General features: G+C 38.8%; 1 protein-coding gene across 2 annotated transcripts in view; it reads right to left on the bottom strand.

Moving 5' to 3' along the window:
- srgap2 (SLIT-ROBO Rho GTPase activating protein 2) overlaps positions 1-23011 on the bottom strand; it is a 231242-nt gene extending 208231 nt beyond the window's left edge. For both annotated transcript variants that reach the window (XM_061984849.2, XM_061984850.2), the window contains exon 1: positions 22362-23011. In XM_061984849.2, the coding sequence (XP_061840833.1) occupies positions 22362-22428 (67 nt within the window). In that variant the 5' untranslated portion in view covers positions 22429-23011. The remainder of the gene's footprint in view (positions 1-22361) is intronic.
- Between the last annotated feature and the right edge of the window lie 454 nt (positions 23012-23465).

Raw genomic sequence — 23465 nt, 5'->3', positions numbered from 1 at the left:
GCTACAACAAAGACCTCACTATCCAAACCAAAATACTAGATTTCTACAATTTTTAAAAATGCTCAAACAGTGGTTGAGCTCATCACTCCGGCTGTTCCATATATTTACCCCAAAGACTGAGACACAAAAGCTTTTCCTTGTGCTAAGTGCTAAAGTGTGTTTATTTGTTGCCGTTTCTCTGAGGTTATACCCCACATCTCTTTCTATGAATAAACTTTGAATATTTGGAGGCAATTTATCAACAACACCCAGAAACGCTTCGCTGGCCCAAGCACATCTAAGTTGGACTGATGCAAAGTGTAAAAGTGTTTCTTTAGTCTGACAAATCCACATTTCAAATACTTTTTGGAAACTGTGGACGTCATCTCTTATCGGACCAAAGAGGAAAAGAACCATCCGGACTGTTCTCAGCGCAAAGTTGAAAAGCCAGCATCTGTAATGGTATGGGGGTGTATTAGTGCCCAAGGCATGGGTAACTTACACATCTGTGAAGGCACCATTAATGCTGAAAGGTACATACAGGTTTTGGAGCAACATATGTTGCCATCCAAGCAACGTCTTTTTCATGGACGCCCCTGCTTATTTTAGCAAGACAATGCCAAGGCATATTCTGCACGTGTTACAACAGTGTGCAGAATTGATAACTTCTTACTTTAAACATGATAAGCCCCGTCAAATATTCTACCAAATCAGGAAATTTTAACAGTTTAAACCTTAAAAATAAACTATTTGTGTGTTTGTTGAAACCTGCATTATGGATTTTGTAAGATTGTTAAAGTTGTATGTTAGTTTTATAATTATTTCCCCAAACTTCTGCACAGTGACTTAAGTAAGGATAAATGAGTGAATAGTATAGTTGCGGGAGGGTGAAAGGGTGAAAGATCAGCATCATATCGGCTGTTGTGAAATCCGAACAGATGCTGCTCCCAAACGCCCTTTTGGGCCATCTGGGCGTTGCTGAGAGTAAAATCAATCAATAGGAATTTCCCGAGCCCACTAGTGGACTGAACATATTGCTATACCAATCTCTCGGACTAACCGCAAACACAGCAAAATCAATGGATTTAATTTGTGTCGATAGCTGGAGTCAGAGGCGGCCTCTTGCTTGTATAGAACAACAACAGATGCTGAGCTGGACTGAAGCCTGAATACTTTTAAAAAGTGTGTCAGAAAGTCTTAAGGCAGGTGCAGTCACTTGTTTTCAAGAGGGCCACATCGCAGTTATGGCTGCCCTCAGAGGGCCGCGTGTAACAGCGAATAATATACGAGTTGCTTGTGTATTTGATTATCATATGTTTTACGTACACTGTAAAAAAAAAAAAAAAAACATCTGTAGATTTTACAGTAAAAAAAACTGCCAACTCAGTCACCATCATTTTACTGTGTTTTTTTTTACGACATATTACACTAAATAAACACTGTACCACTGTTTTTAACAGAAAAGAAAGTGGCAGTTTAGTCCCAAAATTATCCTTTAAAATTGACGGTGTTTTTTTCCCAATATATTGCTGTAAATGAAAAAAATGAAAACAATTTTTTAAAATTCTGGCAACTGAGCTGCCAGGTTTTTACCATAACAAATGTGGTACCTTTTTTCCATTTTCAGTCATACACCATTAAAACATTCTTGGATTTTACAATATATAAAAAAAAAGTCGGCTCATCCCGCAGAATTATACTGCAAAAAAAAAAACTGTGGTAGTTTTTTCAGTTTACAGTATCATGCTGTAAAAAGACATCGTAAACTTTATTGTAAAGTCTGTTGTCATTTCTGCAGTGTACAATTTGACAGATAACTTGCTTTGAAATATTTATTTTTAGTTTGACAATATATATATTAAAGTTTAAAAGGTATGCAATTTCATTCAGTATATATTTTTTCTTAAAAATGAATACATTTAGTAAGAAAATATGACGTTCTTTATTGACTGACCGTATTTTCCAGACTATAAGGCGCAAATATATTCTCAAAAATCTATCAAAATGTTTTAGTACGACTTTGGTAAGCTATGAAGCCGCACCACTTGATGGATTGTCGGCGCATTAAACATACAAGTACTATTATGGTGTGTCTATAAGGTAAGACATTATCTGGCGTATTGTTTTGCAATATTATGCAAAAGCAACTTTTCTTACATTCTGGTACCTGCTGATCTGTACTTGGGATCTGCATAAATCCTGGAAATTTGCGCGAATCCGCCTTTGTAGTCCGTGCCAACTAAGTAGTCAATAAGATTATTATTTTTCTCTATATTCTTGTTATGGGACATTTATCCTCCACTGTTGCCATTTCTAATATAAAGTTGTGTAAAGTTCTTATTTATATCTGTCAGTAAACTCGCCATGAAAGCACTAAAACATACCGGTGTAGTGAGTTTATATTATTCACCCAAGGAACTTTAGTTATTAGAGAGTTCCGGTCGGATGGTTTTTCACGGGACACATGTCCGGTGTTGTTGTTGCACTAGTGAGCCACGGATGAGGAGATGCTGCTCCTTTATTGATTGAAATAAAGTCTGAATGTCATTGAAACAGTTAGCGCCATCTTTTGACACTTCTTCCACTCCCGTCCTTGCACGCTACACCGCTACAACAAAGATGACGGGGAGAAGACGCTGTCGAAGGTGAGCCACGTAAATAAGACCGCCCTAAAAACGGCCCATCCTAAAGAGACGCTCAGAAAGCGACTTGCTCTGTAAAACATAATCTATGCAACATTTTGACCAAAGAACCACCATTATATGTTATGTAGACCACAAGGAAGTCTTTCACATTTAGAAAAAAATAATGTAATCCGGTGCGTCTTATATATGAAAAAAGATGGAAAATAGACCATTCATCGGCAGTACACCTTATAATCCGGTGCGCCCTATGGTCCGGAAAATACGGTATATTATTTCTAGGCGTTCGCAGGCCACGTTATAAGATGTGACGGGCCATATCTGGCCCTTGGGCCTGGGGTTTGACTCCTGTGTCTCAAGGACTTTCACATCCACTGAAATGCTTCCTGGGGCTGTTTCCCCCCAACAGTATGGCGAGCTGGCTGATTGGGAAACCAGAAGCACAACAATGCATTGCCTGAATAAATGCAGTCACATGGACCGCAGCCACAGTGCCAAAACCTGAGATCGGAGCTTCCCTGAAAGAAAAGTCGATCTCCGGATTAAATTCCAAAAAAGTGCGACCGAATGTGAGATTATAAAACCGTTCCCTAACTCTGTGTACAACCATGTGCATCTGTGTTGGAACTAGGGTTGTACGGTATACCGGTACTAGTATAGTATCGCGGTACTAATGAATCCAAAATGGTACTATACTCTGTTTGAAAAGTACAATTTTTTTTTTTTACAGGCATGACGGCGCATCGTCATCACATGGTGAAATTGCTGGTTTTACGAGCAGAGGAGCATGTTCGGCAGCGCACAATCACGTAGTACTTACAAGCAGACACAGTGTGTAGAGATATTGGTTTAAAAACTAACAATAAAGGTGAAGCTAAAACACTGAAACGCCCTCAGTAAGAGGTGCTTTAAAACATGGCTAGCTAGCTAGCGGTTATTGTCCATCCGCAATCGGCAGTGTTTTAGCTACTTCTGAATCACTAATCCTCGCCTCCATGGCGACAAATAAAGTAAGTTTCTTACAAGTATCATCCATGTAGGACGAGGAATAGCTAAACACGCTTCACTACACATCGTAGCTAACCGGCGTCACAATGTAAACAAACGCCATGGGTGGATCTACACCTGGCATCCACTGTAATGATACCAAGTACAAGAGCGTATCTAGTTGATTGATTGATTACAATATTTTATATCGTCATAAAACCTTTTTTCTTCTTAAAAGAAATTTCATATTATATTCATAAACTCAGGAAATACATCCCTGGACACATGAGAACTCAAATTATGACCAATGTATGACCCTGAAACTACTTGGTATCGGATCGATACATACATTTGTATCCAAAGTATCAAACAAGAGAAGAATAAGTGATTATTACATTTGAACAGAAGTGTAGATAGAACATGTTAAAACAGAAAGTAAGCAGATATTAACTGTAAATGAACAAGTACATTAATAACTAATTTTTACAGCTTGTCCTTTATAATTCTGACTAAATAATATAATATAAAGTACACAATATGTTACTGCATACGTCAGCAGACTAATTAGGAGCCTTTGTTTGTTTACTTACTAATAAAAGACAAGTTGTCTCGTATGTTCACTATTTTATTTAAGGACAAAATTGCAACAAGAAACATATGTTTAATGTACCCTAAGATTTTTTTGTTAAAATAAAGCCAATAATGACATTTTTTTGTGGTCACCCTTTATTTAGAAAAGTATCGGAATACATTTTGGTACCGGTACCAAAATATTGGTATCGAGACAACCCTAGTTGGAACATTCTTGCTCTTATCAAATCTCTTCTTCCGCTTACTTTTTACCTTATGCACGTTCAATTTAAAGTAACGGTGTGTGTTACCTCCTACACACACATTCTTGCTGAGGAGTGGGAGCATTCTCTGTATCAGCAGCAATAGGATAAAAGTATTTGGACGTTTATGGTGCTTGATAGGGTTGTGGTCAAGTTCCCCCGCACTAAATTAATCTAAACATGCCTGCGATTATGGACCTTGCTTTATGCACTTTGGCACAGCTCTTCCCATTCCTGTCCACTTGTTCAAGATGGCTTGGCAAATTAAAAAAATGAGAATCTGTGGCAACAAAAAAGATTGAGAGGTGTGTCTTCACACTTTCCTTCACTCACTACATTTCCATGCATTAAATAAGTTTGACTTCTCAAATATTAGTGTTTTTGTGTTTTCACACCTATGTGTGAAGTCCCAGTGTCCATGCACAATCTCTAATGAGACTAGTATTGTCCCGCTACTAATATGTTAGTAGCGGTACAATTTTGTCCTTAAATAAAATAGTTAACATACTAGACCACTAGTAGTCTTTTAGTAGTATGTAAACAAACAAAGGCTCTTAATTAGTCTGCTGACGTATGCAGTAACATATTGTGTCATTTATATTCTATCATTTTATCAATATTATGAGGGACAAGCTGTAAAAATTGATTATTAATCTACTTGTTCATTTACTGTTAACATCTGCTTATTTTCTGTTTCAACATGTTCTATCTACACTTCTGTTAAAATGTAATAATGACTTATTCTTCTGTTGTTTGATACTTTACATTAGTTTTGGATGATACCACAAATGTAGGTGTTGATCCGATACCAAGTAGTTACAGGATCATACATTGGTCATATTCAAAGTCCTCATGTGTCCAGGGACGCATTTCCTGAGTTTATAAACATAATATGAATTTTTTTAAAAGCAAAAAAGATTTTGCGACGATAAAAAATATCGACGTAATCATAGTAGTATCGATTAGATACGCTATTGTACTTGGTATAGTGTAGATCCACCCGTGGCGTTTGTTTACATTCGGGAGCACTATCTTTTGTTAGCGGTGACACCGGTGAGCTATTGTATCCTCCTACGGTGTGTAGTGAAGCATGTTTAGTGAAGTGAAGTGAATTATACAGGTATTTATATAGCGCTTTTCTCTAGTGACTCAAAGCGCTTTTAACATAGTGAAACCCAATATCTAAGTTACATTTAAACCAGTGTGTGTGGCACTGGGAGCAGGTGGGTAAAGTGTCTTGCCCAAGGACACAACGGCAGTGACTAGGATGGCGGAAGCGGGGATCGAACCTGGAACCCTCACGTTGCTGGCACGACCACTCTACCAACCGAGCTATACCGCCCGTTTAGCTATTCCTCGTCCTGCAAAGATGATACTTGTAAGAAATGCACTTTATTTGTCGCCATGGGGCGAGGATTAGTGATTTAGAAGTAGCTAAAACACTGCCGTCTGCGGATGGATGTTAGCCGCTAGCTAGCGTGCCATGTCTTAAAGCACTTTTTCAATACTTTACCATATTTATTTACTGTTCATAGCTGATTATCTCTGCTCTAACATGGTTCTAGCTATACTTCTGTTAACGGGTACAAAGCACATATTCTTCTGTTTTGCTGCTATGCATTCAAGATAGCTTAGCTGTTATAGCATGGCTGGTCTTCTCCAGCTCTCTCTTGCTCATGTTTAGCTAAACTTCCAGTGATAATGATAATGATATATGAAAGGAATGTTGTTTATTTTCCGCCGTGGAGGCAGAGGATTAGTGACTTAGAAGTGGCTGTGGGCATAGTTTAGTTAACAGCGCTAGCTAGCTGTCAGCTGGGAAACCCAAAATAAATAGGCTGTCAACATTAAAACAATATAAAAATGACTAACTACTGTAGGCCTTTACGTTGACTAATCACGGCAGCTATATATAAAATCAACATAATTATAATGGGATTAGAAATGAAATATTTTTGATATTGGCAGATATACAAAATCAGGTATTGGGTTGGAAGTGAAAAAATGTGAATCTGTGCATCCCTAGTTTGCATGTATAATTGTGACCCTGAGTTGAGAGTCAAAGAGAAAATTCTTATTCAAAATCATTGAAGTTGTTGCTTTTTGGAAAAAGTACGGTTCAAGTATATCACTGATTACCCCAAATGATTAAGACATTCATGGCCAAGATGATTGTACGCAAAATTCTGAGCACAACTATAAATTGACAAGTATCTGGTCTTAAATATAATATTAACTAGGCATGAGCATTATAATAGATTATGACAGATCACCAAATAATAAGAAAAAAACATTTTCGGGATATTTGGAGTGCCCTTCCGCATTAATACCCTAGAACAGAGCTGGCCAAATAGTTTGACTCGGGGGCCACATTGAGAGAAAAAAATGTGTCTGGGGGGCCAATGTGTATGTGTGTATAAATGATATATACACATTAAGCTGTAAAAATCTGCTGTACAGTGTGTGTGTTTGGGTCCCTTTTTTTCAGGAACACTAATACCAAAAGTCACAATGTCCAATATAATTGTAAAAACAGAATAACGAAATGGAATTTTACAGGTTTTTACTGAATGGGACACCCAAAATGCACATGAAAATAAAGAAAGTGGGATATACAATATTAACTATGAACAATAAAACACTGAATATTAACAACTAGAGATGTCCGATAATGGCTTTTTTGCCGATATCCAATATTCCGATATTGTCCAACTCTTAATTACCGATTCCGATATCAACCGATACTGATATATACAGTCGTGGAATTAACACATTATTATGCCTAATTTTGTTGTAATGCCCCGCTGGATGCATTACACAGTGTAACAAGGTTTTCCAAAATAAGAGAACAACTTCAACTCAAGTTATGGAAAAAAGTCCCAACATGGCACTGCCATATTTATTATTGAAGTCACAAAGTGCTTTTTTTTTTTTAACATGCCTCAAAACAGCAGCTTGGAATTTGGGACATGCGCTCCCTGAGATAATCCTGATACCCACTACAACTATGGGAAATACTATACTTTGACTCTCACAAAGTGCATTTTTTTTTTTTAAACATGCCTCAAAACAACAGCTACAAAAACAATGAAGGCACACAGCTTCAGTCCAGAGTATACTCGAGTAATAAAGTAAACAATAACATAGTCCTCATTTAGTGCAAGGCTGCCTGGTATACTGTATAACAGGAAATTGTAAACAGGGCTCAATCTGCCCTGCTCTAACGTATTTGTATAAGTAACACAAATGTGCTGCAAGCTAGTGGTGAGTGCTTGAAGTGGCCTACCAGTCAGTCAGAGCTTCTGAAATGCTGCGTTGAGACAGGGCATCTCCGTTCACTGCAAGCTGCAAAGTGTGCGCCATGCAGGGCAGACGAGCCAGCGTAGCTGTTGCCATACTGCGTGCGTTGTCCCTGACCACAACGTGGGCTTTCGCCTTGGGGTGGTTTTTGTTGTATTTTTGTTTTTTCTCGGTGGAGTCTTTAAGCGACAACTGTGTGGTACTACTTTTTTTCTGTTTGCTTTTCATCCATCTTCCGCTTGTATTCATCGTGTATCTCCTTATGATTCTTGAAGAGGTGGGAGATCAACTTGCTCGTATTAAAGGAAGACATCTTGGTTCCTCCTTGCATAACCAACTTGTTGCAGTCATTGCAAATTGCCAGTTTTTCATCCGTCAGAGACACTTTAATATAATCCCAAACAATGTCATTCGTCAGTCACCGATTGAGGTCGCTTGTTAGCCACGGCTACAGCACCGGCAACAACACACTCATGTTGTTGTTACGCTCCGCTCGCGGCGGTTTGATGAGGTCATCAAGCGTCGCCAGTAAACCTCTCATGCTGCAGTCATCAACTCCTGTGTTGTGTGTGGGAGAGGGGATGGGAGACGGGCTGCTGACTGGGAGACGCAACTGCTCTGTACTTCTCCCTACGTCCGTGTTTTACCGGATATGTACCGCTCCGTACAGCTGCGTTTTAAAAAGTAATTCATTTTACTTTTTGAAACCGATACCAATAATTTCCGATATTACATTTTAAGCCGATATTATCTATTTACAACATATGAACATCGCTCCTCTTTTACTTCTCAGACCAGCTCCTCGATAGTTTTGTGTCTTTTACAATCAGGCAAAACAACAAATATGTAACAAACAGCAAAATATGAATATGAACACCTACAATATATCTTTTGCAGTAAAAAAGTGACAGCCACTTTTATGCAGAAATTTTTTGAAAAAATTTGCTTCTGCATCTGTTCCTGACAGATGCGTTTGGGGCTGGCTGCTCTGAAAACAAACCCCGCCCACTCTGCTTTGTTCCTGGTCTGAGCTGCTGTGACATAGATTATCGTAATAACTCCTATAACACTCAAAAGTGCAGATTTCAACCATTTAATTACTTTCTATAGTTCAAGACTTACGGTCTTTAAAAACAGCACTGCACATCATAATGGTGGCTACAGTTTGGATGTTAAAGGTCTAAAAAAATTAAGTACAACGTCTGGCGGGCCGGATTAAAAATCTTAATGGGCCGCATGTGGCCCGCGGGCCGTATTTTGCCCATGTCTGCCCGAGATAACCAAAGGACATGGTAGAAATTGTAATTCTCTGCTCTGGTAAACGTCAGTTCTCCCCAGTTTGTCTGGGTGTGTGCATGTAGTTCCTCCATCATGCTGCACTACCTTATCAATTTGAGCCATGCAGGGGGATTTACATTTATTTCCCTGCCTTGCCACACAGCAAGGTCTCATCGTGAAAAAAGATTATTTCTGCTGCCAGATTCAAGCACAGACTTGGCCAATTCTGCATTTTGGGAAGAGTCAAGTTAAAGTTAAGTTAAAGTACCAATGATTGTCACACACACACTAGGTGTGGTGAAATGTGTCCTCTGCATTTGACCCATCCCCTTGTTCACCCCCTGGGAGGTGAGGAGAGCAGTGAGCAGCAGCAGTGGGCACGCCCGGGAATCATTTTGGTGATTTAACCCCCAATTCCAACCCTTGATGCTGAGTGCCAAGCAGGGAGGTAATGGGTCCCATTTTTATAGTCTTTGGTATGACTCAGCCGGAGTTTGAACTGACGACCTACCGATCTCAGGGCGGACACTCTAACCACAAGGCCACTGAGCAGGTTAAGTACATAACTCCACATGTGTTCATTCATAGTTTTGATGCCTTCAGTGACAATCTACAATGTAAATAGTCATGAAAATTAAGAAAACGCATTGAATGAGGAGAAGGTGTGTCCAAACTTTTGGCCTGTACTGTATATTTCATGACCATTTCAAGTTCAACGCTATGAGAAGTTTGTGTTTTTGGAATGTTGAACCGCGGCCGTTTGCCATCTGAGAAGCAAGAAGAGAACTGTTCGGTATCTGAGATCTGAACCCTGGTCGTCATTGGTTGACGTAGATGGGTTCATGGGTAGTTTGCAGACATCAAGTCTCACAGCGCTCTGCTTTCAATAGCAGGTGGAGAAGAAACAGAAGAAGAATAATGTGGTGCATATACAGTATCCAATAATGCGATTGGATACTTGCACCTCCAGGGATGCCATTTGTAGATTGGAGTCTGTGTGGCGACAGAAACGAGTACGTTCACGTCAAGTGAACGCCATTTCTCATGAATGTGGTCAAACACGCCTGCGAGTCTTTGGTATGACTCGGCCGGGGATTGAACTCATAACCTACCAATTTCAGGGCAAACACTCTAACTACTAGGCCACTGAGGCAGAGGTGTGTTATCACATATAGAAAGGAAGCAGACAATTGGATAGTCTGTATTAACAGATTGCATGTTAATTACAAACTGTGTGTTTGTCTTTGGAAGAATGTTGCACCTTCTGGAGACAGCCCAAAAAAACACCCCAAGCAAGTCATGCACACGTTTACCCTCTCATCGAGTCAGTCCTTGAGTGGGTAAACCAAGCACAGACGCTCACCGGGGAGCTCTGAAGTGACTGACAGGGCCGGTCGATGGACAAATAAGAAGTCCACAGGAGACAGTTCTCACAACGTAGGCCTGACAGAAAGACTTTACACAGGTGGCTGCGCGTGACGCCCGCTCTACGGGGACTTGACTGTCCAAAGAGTTAATGGATAAAGCAGGTGACCGTGAGCTGGAACGCATTCCTGGATCTGTTTGGTGGAGTCTGCCTTTTAGAATGTCAGATGTGACGAGACAGATGTTTTCTGTAGTGCCTAAAGCTGACTTGATCTCCCCCTACTTTAGAGTAACACCGGAATACAACAAGAAGGGCAAAAGGTGACCTTTTTAAAATAGTGTGAAGAAGCCAGGAAGGGAACATGAGAAGCCTGTGTGACAGGAAAGGTGATGACCCATCTTATCTTTTGAGCTGGAGCCAATATCTGCTTCTCTCTTCCGCACGCCTCTCTGCGTCTTTCGAGCATATCATGGAATAGCTAAGTCCCCTTTCCACCTATGTTGGGTTTTTGTTGTCAAAATAAGTCTTCCATGCAACTCTACCATTAGTTACCAACCAAATCTAGCAAATGGAGTAGATAATGGCAGTATCATATTTTAATGTCGTTCGCTCAGTGAAATAACCTTCTTCTACAAAACCCAAAACCAGTGAAGTTGGCACGTGGTGTAATTCGTAAATAAAACCAGAATACAATGATTTGCAAATCCTTTTCAACTTATATTCAATTGAATAGACTGCAAAGACAAGATATTTAATGTTCAAACTGAGAAACTTAATTTTTATAAAAATAATCCTTAACTTAGAATTTAATGGCAGCAACACATTGCAAAAAAGTTGGCACAGGGGTGTTGTTGATGAATGGCTTTCGCTTTGCATAGTAGAGTTTTAACTTGCACTTACAGATGTAGCGACGAACTGTAGATACTGACAGTGGTTTTCTGAAGTGTTCCTAAGCCCATATGGTGATATTCTTTACACACTCACTTTTTGATGCAGTACCGCCTGAGGGATCGAAGGTCTGTAATATCATTGCTTATGTGCAGTGATTTCTCCAGATTCTCTGACCCTTTTGATGATATTACGGACCGTAGATGGTGAAATCCCTAAATTCTTTGCAATAGTTGGTTGAGAAATGCTGTTCTTAAACAATTTGCTCACACATTTGTTCACAAAGTGATGACCCTCGCCCCATCATTGTTTGTGAATGACTTAGCATTTCATGGAAGCTGCCTTTATACCCAATCATGGCACCCACCTGTTCCCAATTAGCCTATTCACTTGTGGGATGTTCCAAATAAGTGTTTGATGAGCATTCCTTAACTTTCTCAGTCTTTTTTGCCACTTGTGCCATCTTTTTTCAAACATGTTGCAGGCATCAAATTCCAAATGAGCTAATATTTGCAAAAAATAAAGTTTTCCAGTTCAAACGTTAAGTATCTTGTCTTTGCAGTCTATTCAATTGAATATAGGTTGAAAAGTGTTTGCAAATCATTGTATTCTGTTTTTATTTACCATTTACACAACGTGCCAACTTCTCTGGTTTTGGGGTTTGTACATTTGAGATAGGGCTGGGCGATATGGCCTTTTTTTAATATCTCGATATTTTTAGGCCATGTCACGATACACAATATATATCTCGATATTTTGCCTTAGCCTTGAATGAATTGATGCATATAATCACAGCAGTATGATGATTCTATGTGTCTACATTAAAACATTCTTGTTCATACTGCATTAATATATGCTACTTTTAAACTTTCATGAAAAGAGGGAAATCACAACTAAGTCAATTGACCAAAACTGTATTTATTAAACAGTTATTAAGCAGTGGCACAAACATTCATGTCATTTCAAAACAGAAAGTGCAAGATTGTCAGATACATTTTAAAACAAGCTATTAGTGCACTTTTGTGCATGATGTCACTAAGATGACATATCAAAACAACACTAAATCAAAGTGTTGTGAACGCCACTACAATAGTTTAAAACAAATAAAGTGCACTTTTGTGCATGATGTCACACAAGATATTTCAATAACTGTCAAATAAAAATGAGCTGCATAATAGGAAATCAAATGGTGTACGTCCTTCGCTATGTGGTAGGTTCCTGCGGACGTTATCTCCTTCTGTTGTGGACTATTTTTTTCAGACGGTGTTGATGTGGAAATGGTTGCCTCGGCATTTTGTTGGTGTGGCACCGAACGGAGATGTTGACATGCGGAGTAAGCACTCTTCATTCTCTAGCGGGTGACTTTTCAAATGATGATATTAGCAGTAATGCTACTTTTTGTAGCAACACTTTTGCCCCACACTTGACAAATTACGGTTGTCTGTTCGACATATTCCCACTTGAAGCCAAACCACCGCCAGATGATGGACCCTGTGCTGTTTTTCTTGGGAATTAATTCTTCCTTCATTTGTTACCAGATTCGCACCTTCTTTCTCTCGTATTACCACTCGCACCACAGCTAACGTTACCCATGCTGTTACCTCTCTGCTCCGCGAGGGCGTATGGGTATGTGAAGTATGTAAGAAGGTGCGCTTGTTTTATGTCTCTGTGAGAGGGAGAGACAACAATGAGTGAGTAGAGCCTGTAGTGTAATGCCCACTGCTAAAAGCAACTGCGTGAGAACGTATACACGAATATCACAATATAGTCATTTTCTATATCGCACAGAGATAAACCCGCGATATATCGAGTATATCGATATATCGCCCAGCCCTAATTTGAGACAATTCCTGCTGCTTCCTGGTACTTCTCTAAATTCAAGTCCAAGCAGGAATTATTTTTTCTCCTCTATAGGTTGTATTTACCTGACTCATTAAATATCTGAGGATCTTGTCTAGGCATTCTGGACGGCATTTAGCTTTTCTCAAAGAAAAATGCCCTATACTTGCGTTGTTTTATGCTGTTGAAACCATTCAAATCGCAAAAAGGATATACGTTTATTCAGAGCTCCTTGAGAAGTAAGCAAGGAGGGCGAAAGAGTGCAAGATTTTTACGAAAAAACGACGGGTTTGTAGTGATTACTTCGTGAAAGGTTTCTTTGATATACTTTTAACATTTAGTATTTCCCATTTCAGTAGTATCTTGATCCTATTTGTATTTTATTTTGTTTCGGAGTTCTTAAATCACATTTTTTTGTGATGGGTCTAAATAACAGAAATCAAATGTGAGAAAAACCTAAAAGAGTTATGTTTTACCAAAGACAACAATCACAAATGAATCTTTCAGCACATAGACAATGTTGACATCCATAGTTATATTTTGATAAACAATCATAAATGAATCTTTCTGCACATACACAATGTTGACATCTATAGTTATATTTTGATAAACAATCATAAATGAATCTTTCAGTACGTACACAATGTTGACAACGATAGTTATATATTGATAAACAATCATAAATAGATATTTCAGCACACACACAATGTTGACATCTAAGGTTATATTTTGATAAACAATCATAGATTAATCTTTCAGCACATACACAATGTTGACATCTATAGTTATGATAAACAATCATAAACGAATCTTTCAGCACATACACAATGTTGACATCTATAGTTATATTTTGATAAACAATCATAAATGAATCTTTCAGCACATACACAATGTTGACATCTATAGTTATATTTTGATAAAGAATCATAAATAAATTGTTCAGCACATTCACAATGTTGACATCTATAGTTACATTATAATAACAACTGGGAAAACCATGCGTACGTGTAACGACGTGGGCAACATGGCCGAAACTTCCTGTAACCATGCAGTTACAGGAAGCTGTGATCACTTTTCCGTCTTCTTTTACAAGCAACCAGGTCTTCAGTGGTGTCTCCGATTATCTCTGAGTGGTTAACATAATGGGTGAAGAAACGTGTTTTAAGGCTATCGAGTGATACTCGCAGTTTGTTTATAAGGATGCCAAGTTAAATCATGAAATGCAACCTTACCCGAGCAAAAACTATGCATATTTATCCGGGAGAGTCTTGATACCAATGTCCTTGACCCAGACACACACAAAGAAGTTGTAGGCCTCCATGCTTTTCCGAGCTTTCATCGGTTTTGCCGTGTAGAATGATGTCTGGAGCACCATATAGTTCGACATGTTTGGGAATGCGACCGACAGATAATTCTTGATACCACTCGGTGTAGGGATCTATTCCATTGCATAGATGGACTATTTGCTTGTATCTGCTTTTAGCTAGACCACTTGTATACTCAAATCGTTCACACAAAGTAGCCATGTTGGTTTACATGACCATCATTCACCAGAAGCAAACGTGTCAGAAAAAGTCCTGTGACTCGATACAAGCAATAAGCCCAAAAACGCTAAAATCTGAGGACATATTGAGACTATGAAAGGACTAGAAACAAGTCATGCGGGCTGGCTTTGCCTCACATGGCATTCCTGATAGGTAGATAGGCTTTTACTATGACTGGCACAGACATAGGCTCCGACATTCAAGAAAGTGCATGCTGGTATGCCTCAAGGAGAAGAAAAGGGGAAATTGGCTCAGAAATGTGCATGAATCAGCGGAAAAATACGGACACCATTTCGGTACCAAAGGGTGGAGCCAGACACAATGATGACTGTTGGTTGGTTGATTGGACGACAAATTGTAATTTCTGTTTAAACAAAGGAATGAGCAAAATATACAGTTGAGCAAATATTCACCACCATGTCATAATTGATAGGGTTGGATTACACATAATCATTTCAAGTGCTTTGTTGTTTTGTAAACAGGCACTGATTCTGGCACACATAGTGCAAAAACCGAAGGACACACTGGGATGCTCTACAGGCAGCTTGCCATATCAAAGTCAAAATAAGAGCCAAACATGTGTTTGTAGGTTGTACATTATAGGACCCTCCTTAGGTGTTAAGTCAGAGTGCAACAGCTAGTCGGTACTCAGAAGGGCATGCCAGTTTCGGACTGCATTCGGCGTAGTGTGTGTGTTTTGCCGTGTACTTTTGGAACTATGTAGCTTTAGGGACTTTGTGCACATGCGTCCTGTTGGAGCCAAATAAATGTGTGACTTTGCATCATAGATTACTTTTCCAATGCTGCAATAGGTACAACATTAGCCGCTAAACGTGTCATAACAAAGCACCTAGGCCAGGGGTCGGGAACCTTTTTGGCTGAGAGAGCCATGAAAGCCAAATATTTTAAAATGTATTTCCGTGAGAGCCATATAATATTTTTTAACACTGAATACAACTAGGTGCGTGCATTTTTAAGTAAAACCAACATTTTTTTAGTATAATAAGTCTCTTATTCTTTTTAATAACATTGTTATTCTGAAGCTAACCAATAATAAATAAAATACTTCTTACCATTAATGAGACTTCTTGAATAGGTGCGGTAGAAAACGGATGGATGGATTAAAATGCATGAGAATGTTTTATATTTTGCACGTTATTTTTAACACTGTGATTACCAGCGGAATTATTCATTACTTATCGTGTTAAGCAATGTCAGCTAAGATTTATCTGAGAGCCAGATGCAGTCATCAAAAGAGCCACATCTGGCTCTAGAGCCATAGGTTCCCTACCCCTGACCTAGGCTATTATGGTCATACTAGCTGGCTTTACATCACGTGGGTGAATTATTAGTGTGAATGCTCCAAAGCATTCACACATATGGTTTTCTGCACCAAAATTAATCTATTTATTAAACTTCTTCAACTTCTTCTTCTTCTTCTCCAGATTTTGGCGCACTCTACCTTCCACATTTTTCACCCGATTCAAACCGTTCCAGCTTCAAACTGTTCAGCCTATTCGGGAATCCCGGGCTTTCCCTTGACAAATTCCAAAAATTCCCAGATTTCCCAGAATTACAGGTTTTCAGGGACATTTTTCCCCATTCAAAATGAATTTGCCATTTTTCAAACTTCGGCCATTTCCACATTTTTCAACCGATTCAAACCATTCCAAACCTTCAGCACATTCCACCATCCTGGACATTTAAACTACCCTTTTTCCAAGTTCAGAAAAATTCCAGGATTTTCCAGAAGTCCTGGTTTTCCAAAGGCCTATTTCCACACTTTTTTCTGGCGACTACTCCTTCCACAATTTTCAACGTATTTCAACTGTTCCACCGTCAGAACATTCCTCTTAATCAGGACAAAAAACAATGTTGTTTTTTGAACTGGAAACATTCCCAGTTTTCCCAAAATTCCAGGAATTCCGTAATAATTACTAATTACGTAATGTTACTACATCAACATTTCTCGACCGATTTGAAAAATCCCAACACCAACCATTTCGACTCATTCAGACCATTCAAGTTTTTTACCATTTTCCAAAAAATTCCCGCTTTTCCCGAAATTCACAAATTTTTGGGAAATTCCCATTGAAATCAATGGGACATTCTTCAAAGTTCCACAACTACCACATTTTTCATCTGATTCAAACTGCTCCAACTTCAAAATATTCAGCCTTTTTGGGAATTGTGTGCTCTACTTCAACAATTCTAAAAAAATTCCAGGACTTCAGTTCAACTTCAGCATTGGAACATTCACACAAAATTCCTTGGGAATTGCTTCATCTAGTTCAGTGTTTTTCAACCACTGTGCCGCGGCACACTGGTGTGCCGTAAGATATAGTCTGGTGTGCCGTGGGAGATTATGTAATTTCACCTATTTGGGTTAAAAATATTTTATGCAAACCAGTAATTATATTCCGCAAATAAAGTGCCGTTGTTGAGAGTCTGTGCTGTCTAGAGCTCGGCAGAGTAACCGTGTAATAGTCTTCCATATCAGTAGGTGGGAGCAAGTAGCTAATTGCTTTGTAAACGTCGTATCTAATGCTTAAACCCAAAATAAACAAATGGTGAGTGCCCCTAAATAAAGGCATTGAAGCTTAGGGATGGCTATGCAAAACAAAATTTCAACTGAACTGGCTGCAAAGTAGACAAAAACAGAATGCTGGACGACAGCTAAGACTTACTGTGGAGCAGACGGCGTCCACAAAGTACATCCGTTACATGACATGACAATCAACAATGTCCACACAAACAAGGATAGCGTCCGCACAATGGTAATATTCTTGATTGCTAAAACAAAGCAGGTGCGGGGAATAGCGCTCAAAGGAAGACATGAAACTGCTACAGGAAAATACCAACAGAACAGGAAAAGCCACTAAAATTGGAGCGCAAGACAAGAACTAAAATACTACACACAGGAAAACAGCAAATAACTCAAAATAAGTCACGGCGTGATGTGACAAGTTGTGACAGTACTTTGAGACAAGAGCTATAGTGATGGTTGATTATGGTTTGAATTCATATCCAACAATTGCCGGAACAACTTTTTACTGTCAATGTCAGCTACTGAGTTTAAATTTTTTATGTTTTCTGCTGGCGATGTGCCTCCACATTTATTCAATGAAAAAATGTACCTTGGCTCTAAAAAGGTTGAAATACACTGATCTAGTTTGTTATTGTCCCCGAAATAAGCCTATTGATTCAAGACAATACATGATACGCTTCTTTTCGGCTATGCACTAACAAGACACTGAGCATAAAATTTGCACAAATCTGCAGAATACACATTTCGTATTGAAACAGCTGCTTGTGCTCTACCCAAAGGGCAGAGTGGACCCAAAATGTGTACAAATCCACAGGAAAAAAAAAAGAAAAAAGTTGCAATGCAGGCCAGGCCCCCATGTGATCTACATTGCTCCACTGCGGTCACATGCCGGTATGGCGGCCTGTCTTATTTGTGGAAAGCGGGATTCCTTCGGTTGCTTTTCAGTTTGTTGTGACATGACTGCGAGTAAGAATGGTGGAGCACATGTAGCCTTTTAGCAGCCCCGTTACACGTGGCTTTCTGAAAGGGTATCTTCTGGCCGCACGAAGCACAGCGGATTGTGCCAGAGAGGCGGTTCTGTTCAAAGATGTTAGTGTTTCCTGTCATCACACCGCACTGCACCTTGTCTCCTTTTTGCTGGTTGGACTGTATTTCACTGGCATGGCTGTCACAATATTTACTGAGCAGACCAACTAATATCATCCTGCCAGCAAAACGCAACCATTCCAAACATGTATTATCTTTTCAAACCGATTTGCAGTTGTGTGCACCACTACTGGCTGATATTTTATCTAAGGGTGTAACAATTGATTGGTAAATCAATTAATATTCCCACATTTCAAGAGAATATGCGCTCGGCAAGTTTGCCTTCTGGAAGATGGCTATCGATGCAAGACCTTTAAAAAGAGAATCGATCGAGATTATCGATACTAGATAAAGGACATTTATTCAATGTTGGGTTCTGACGTTGATTTGACCATTAAATTTAGGTTATTTCTCAACCAATATTCTACAACACAAATACGACGTTGATACAATTTGTTTTTAACTATGTTAATTTGACCATTGAATTTTGGTAATTTTCCCGACCAATATTCTACAACATAAATATGACGTTGAAACATGTTTTTACAACGTTGATTTGACCATTGAATTTTGGTCATTTCCCAATCAATATTCTACAACACAAATACAACGTTAAAAGAACATACTTTTTGACAATGTTTATTCAATGTTGGGTTCTGACGTAGATTTGACCATTGAATTTAGGTTATTTCCCAACCAATATTCGGCAACACAAATAAAACATTGCAACATGTTTTTGACAACGTTTATTCAATGTTGGGTTCTGACGTCGATTTTGACCATTGAAATTTGGTCATTTCCCAACCAAATTTTACAACACAAATATGGCGTTGAAACAACATGTTTTTTAACTATATTAATTTGACTATTGAATTTTGGTCATTTCCTAACCAATATTCTCCCACATTAACACGACGTTGAAACGTGTTTTTACGACATGTATTTAACCATTGAATTTCGGTCATTTCCAAACCAATATTCTACAACATAAATATGACGTTGAAACAACATGTTTTACGACGTTTATTCAACGCCGGGTTCTGACGTGGATTTTGACCATTGAAATTTGGTCATTTCCCAACCAAAATTCTACAACACAAACACAACATTGAAACAACGTGATTTTGACAATGTTTATTTGACCATTGAATTTTGGTCGTATCTCAACCAATATTCTACAACATAAATACGACGTTGAAACAACATGTTTCTAGGCGTTTATTCAACGTCAGGTTGCGGCGTCGATTTCGACCATTAAAATTGAGTCCTTTCCCAACCAAAATTCTACAACACAAATACAACATTGAAACAACGTGTTTTTGAAGACGTTGAATTGACCATTGAAATGTAGTAATTTCCCAACCAAAATTCTACAAGACACATATGGCGTTGAAACAACATCTTTTTAACTATGTTAATTTGACCATTGAATTTTGGTCATTTCACAACCAATATTCTCCAACATAAATACGACGTAGAAACGTGTTTTTACGACATTTATTTGATCATTGAATTTTGGTCATTTCCCGACCAAAATTCTACCAACACAAATACAACATTGAAACAACGTGTTTTTGACTATGTTTATTTGACCATTGAATTTTGGTCGTATCTCAACGAATATTCTACAACATACATACTACGTTGAAACAACATGTTTCTGACGACGTTTATTCAAGGCCAGGTTGCGGCGTTGATTTCGACCATTGAAATGAAGACATTTCCCAACCAAAATTCTACAACACAAATACAACATTGAAACAACGTGTTTTTGACGACATTTGTTTGACCATTGAATTTTAGTCATAGCTCGACCCATATTCCACAACATAACTCCGACATTGAAATAAAAATGTTTTGACAACGTTTATTTGATCATTGAATTTTGGTCATTTCCCAACGGGTATTCTACAACACAAATACAACGTTCAAACATGTTTTTGACGACGTGTATTCAATGTCAAAGTTGTGACGTCGATTTTGAACATTGAAATGTAGTCATTTCCCAACCAAAATTCTACAACACAAATACAACATTGAAACAACGTGTTTTTGACTACATTTATTTGACCATTGAATTTTGGTCGTATCTCAACCAATATTCTACAACATACTGTACATACGACGTTGAAAAAAACATGTTTCCGACGACGTTTATTCAAGGCCAAGTTGCGGCGTCGATTTCGACCATTGAAATGTAGTAATTTCTCAACCAAAATTTGACAACACAAATACAACATTGAAACAATGTGTTTTTGACATTTGTTTGACCATTGAATTTTGGTCATATCTCCACCAATATCCCACAACATAAATACGACGTTGAAATAACATGTTTTTGACAAAAGTTTTTTTGTCCATTGAATTTTGATCATATCTCAACCAATATTGTACAACATAAATACGACGTTGAAACAACATGTTTCTGACGACGTTTATTCAACGCCAGGTTGCGGCGTCGATTTCGACCATTGAAATTTGGACATTTCCCAACCAAAATTCTACAACACAAATTCAACATTGAAACAACGTGTTTCTGACAACGTTTATTTGACCATTGAATTTTGGTCATTTCCAAACCAATATTCTACAACATAAATACGACGTTGAAACAGCATGTTTTATGACGTTGATTTGATCATTGAATTTTGATCATTTCCCAACCAATATTCTACAACACCAAAACATGTTTTTGACGACGTATATTCAATGTCAGGTGAAGACGTCGATTTTGACCATTGCAATGTAGACATTTCCCAACCAAAATTCTACAACACAAATATAACATTGAAACAACGTGTTTTTCACTTCGTTTATTTGACCATTGAATTTCGGGCATATCTCAACCAATATTCCACAACATACTGTCAAACGCCGGTGAAACAACATGTGTTTATTTGTTCGTTGAATTTTGGTCGTATCTCAACCAATATTCTACAACATAAATACGACGTTGAAACAACATGTTTCTGACGACGTTTATTCAACGCCAGGTTGCGGCGTCGATTTCGACCATTGAAATTTGGTCATTTCCAAACCAAAATTCTACAACACAAATTCAACATTGAAACAACGTGTTTCTGACAACGTTTATTTGACCATTGAATTTTGGTCATATCTCTCGACCCATATTCCACAACATAACTACGACATTGAAATAAAGTGTTTTGACTGCGTTTATTTGATCATTGAATTTTGGTCATTTCCCGACCAAAATTATACAACACAAATACAACATTGAAACAACGTGTTTATGACAACATTTGTTTGACCATTGAATTTTGGTCATATTTCAACCAATATCCCACAACATAAATATGATGTTGAAATAACATGTTTTTGACAACGTTTATTTGTCTAATGAATTTTGATCGTATGTCAACTAATATTCTACAACATAAATATGACGCTGAAACAACTCGTTTCTGACGACATTTATTCAACGGCAGGTTGCGGCGTCGATTTCAACCATTGACATTTGGTAATTTCTCCACCAACAAGGTGGATCCAACGTTAGACATCAACGTTGTCATAATTAAACAAAAAAAACGGTTTGTAACTTTGTTTCCAAGTCAGTTTTAAAGGACAAGTACGCATTATCGACGTTGTATCGATGTCTTGTGCCTGCTGGGACCGGATGGTGGTGCAGTGGAGTGGATGTTCTGACGAGCGTGCGCCTGCCTGACTACATGAGCATCCACGAAGACGCCAATCAGCCTCAATGCACACTTGAGTACGAGTACGACAATCACGCTTTGATTGCGATGCGTGCGCACGCAGCGCAGACATGCCCGGAGACAAGAGGGGAGAGAAAACGCCCTGCCTTGTGTTCGTGTCGATACAGCCGCCTTCTGCTGGTCGACACACAGCAGCTTTACGGCCAGACACCTTCAACTAGCAGCTGCTCGGGTGCTTTTTTTCCCCACGTCTTTGTAGTGCACAACATTTAAAAGGCGATCATCAAGATTGTTCTCATATTCACGTTAATCGTGCATGAAGGCGAATTAACGCACACAAACACACACACACACAAATCGTTGCATTGCAATAACAAAACAAAAAAAGTTTTACCTTTCACTTGAGTTTCATACTCGGCCACAATCTCCTTGTCCTTGCGGAATTTGGCCGGAGACGTCATGGCGGGAGTTCGCAGACCAAACCTGTCCTCGCTGCGAAGTCAATTGGCGCTCGATTCGTCAATAAATGAAAGGATATCCAAAACGCGGGTAAATGTGAGCAAAAAAACCGGATGAAGCAAGTGACGGCGGGTCCGCGTTGTCTCCCTGCGTGGGTTCACTCCCGGTGCATGCGGAGCTGCTGCGTCTCCTCCTGCCGCGCAATGTTCATGTGCGCCTGCTCCCCACCGCCGAGCACTCCCAAGTCAAAGGGGGATGCATCTCGCCATTGGAGTGACTGATAACTTGTCAGTTGGTTCTCTTGCTGCCTTGCAACGTCCGCCTGAAGAGTGAATCGCTCACCCCCCGTGAAGACGCCACGATAGGGGGGACAGAGGGGGGAGGACCCGGCGAAGGGGCTGGCCGCGGTGGGCGCCACGATGCAGGACAACGCCGGGGAAAAGTCACGGATGTTAATGTTAAGATAAAAATACACGGCGAACTTAGCAACAACGAGTAATGGTTCATGTACAAGTTTTAATATCGTTATCATGCTCATTATCAAGAATGAAGCATTTCCTGACAACTTGCTAAACCGGAAGTAGCAAACGGGAGTCGAACTACAACTTTTTTTATTGACCACACAAACATTACGCTTTGAAAATATACAGATTAATTAAGGCACTTTCATTATATTACACTATTTCAAACATTACCGAGGTTGAGCAGTCAACATCTTCATATAAACAAAAAATGTTAAATAAAAGAAAATAAGAGACGATACAGAGGGACACAATTCATATTAATACAATTAATTGATTAGTTAATTATATTTTATGTAGAGAGAGCAAAAGATACGGCAAACTTGGCAAGAATAGGTAATGGGTTTATGTACAAAATTAAATGTCGTTAGAATGCTCTTTATCTAGAATGAAGCATTTCCTGACAACTTGCTTAACCGGAAGTAGAAAACGGTAGTCAAACTATAACTTTTTTTAATGAACACACAAACATTACGTTTTGAAAATATACAGACTAACTAAGGCACTTTCATTATAAT

The sequence above is a fragment of the Nerophis lumbriciformis genome, linkage group LG23 (genome assembly GCF_033978685.3).
Source record: "Nerophis lumbriciformis linkage group LG23, RoL_Nlum_v2.1, whole genome shotgun sequence".
NCBI classification, from domain to species: Eukaryota; Metazoa; Chordata; class Actinopteri; order Syngnathiformes; family Syngnathidae; genus Nerophis; species Nerophis lumbriciformis.
This window is presented reverse-complemented; position numbering and strand designations above follow the sequence as displayed.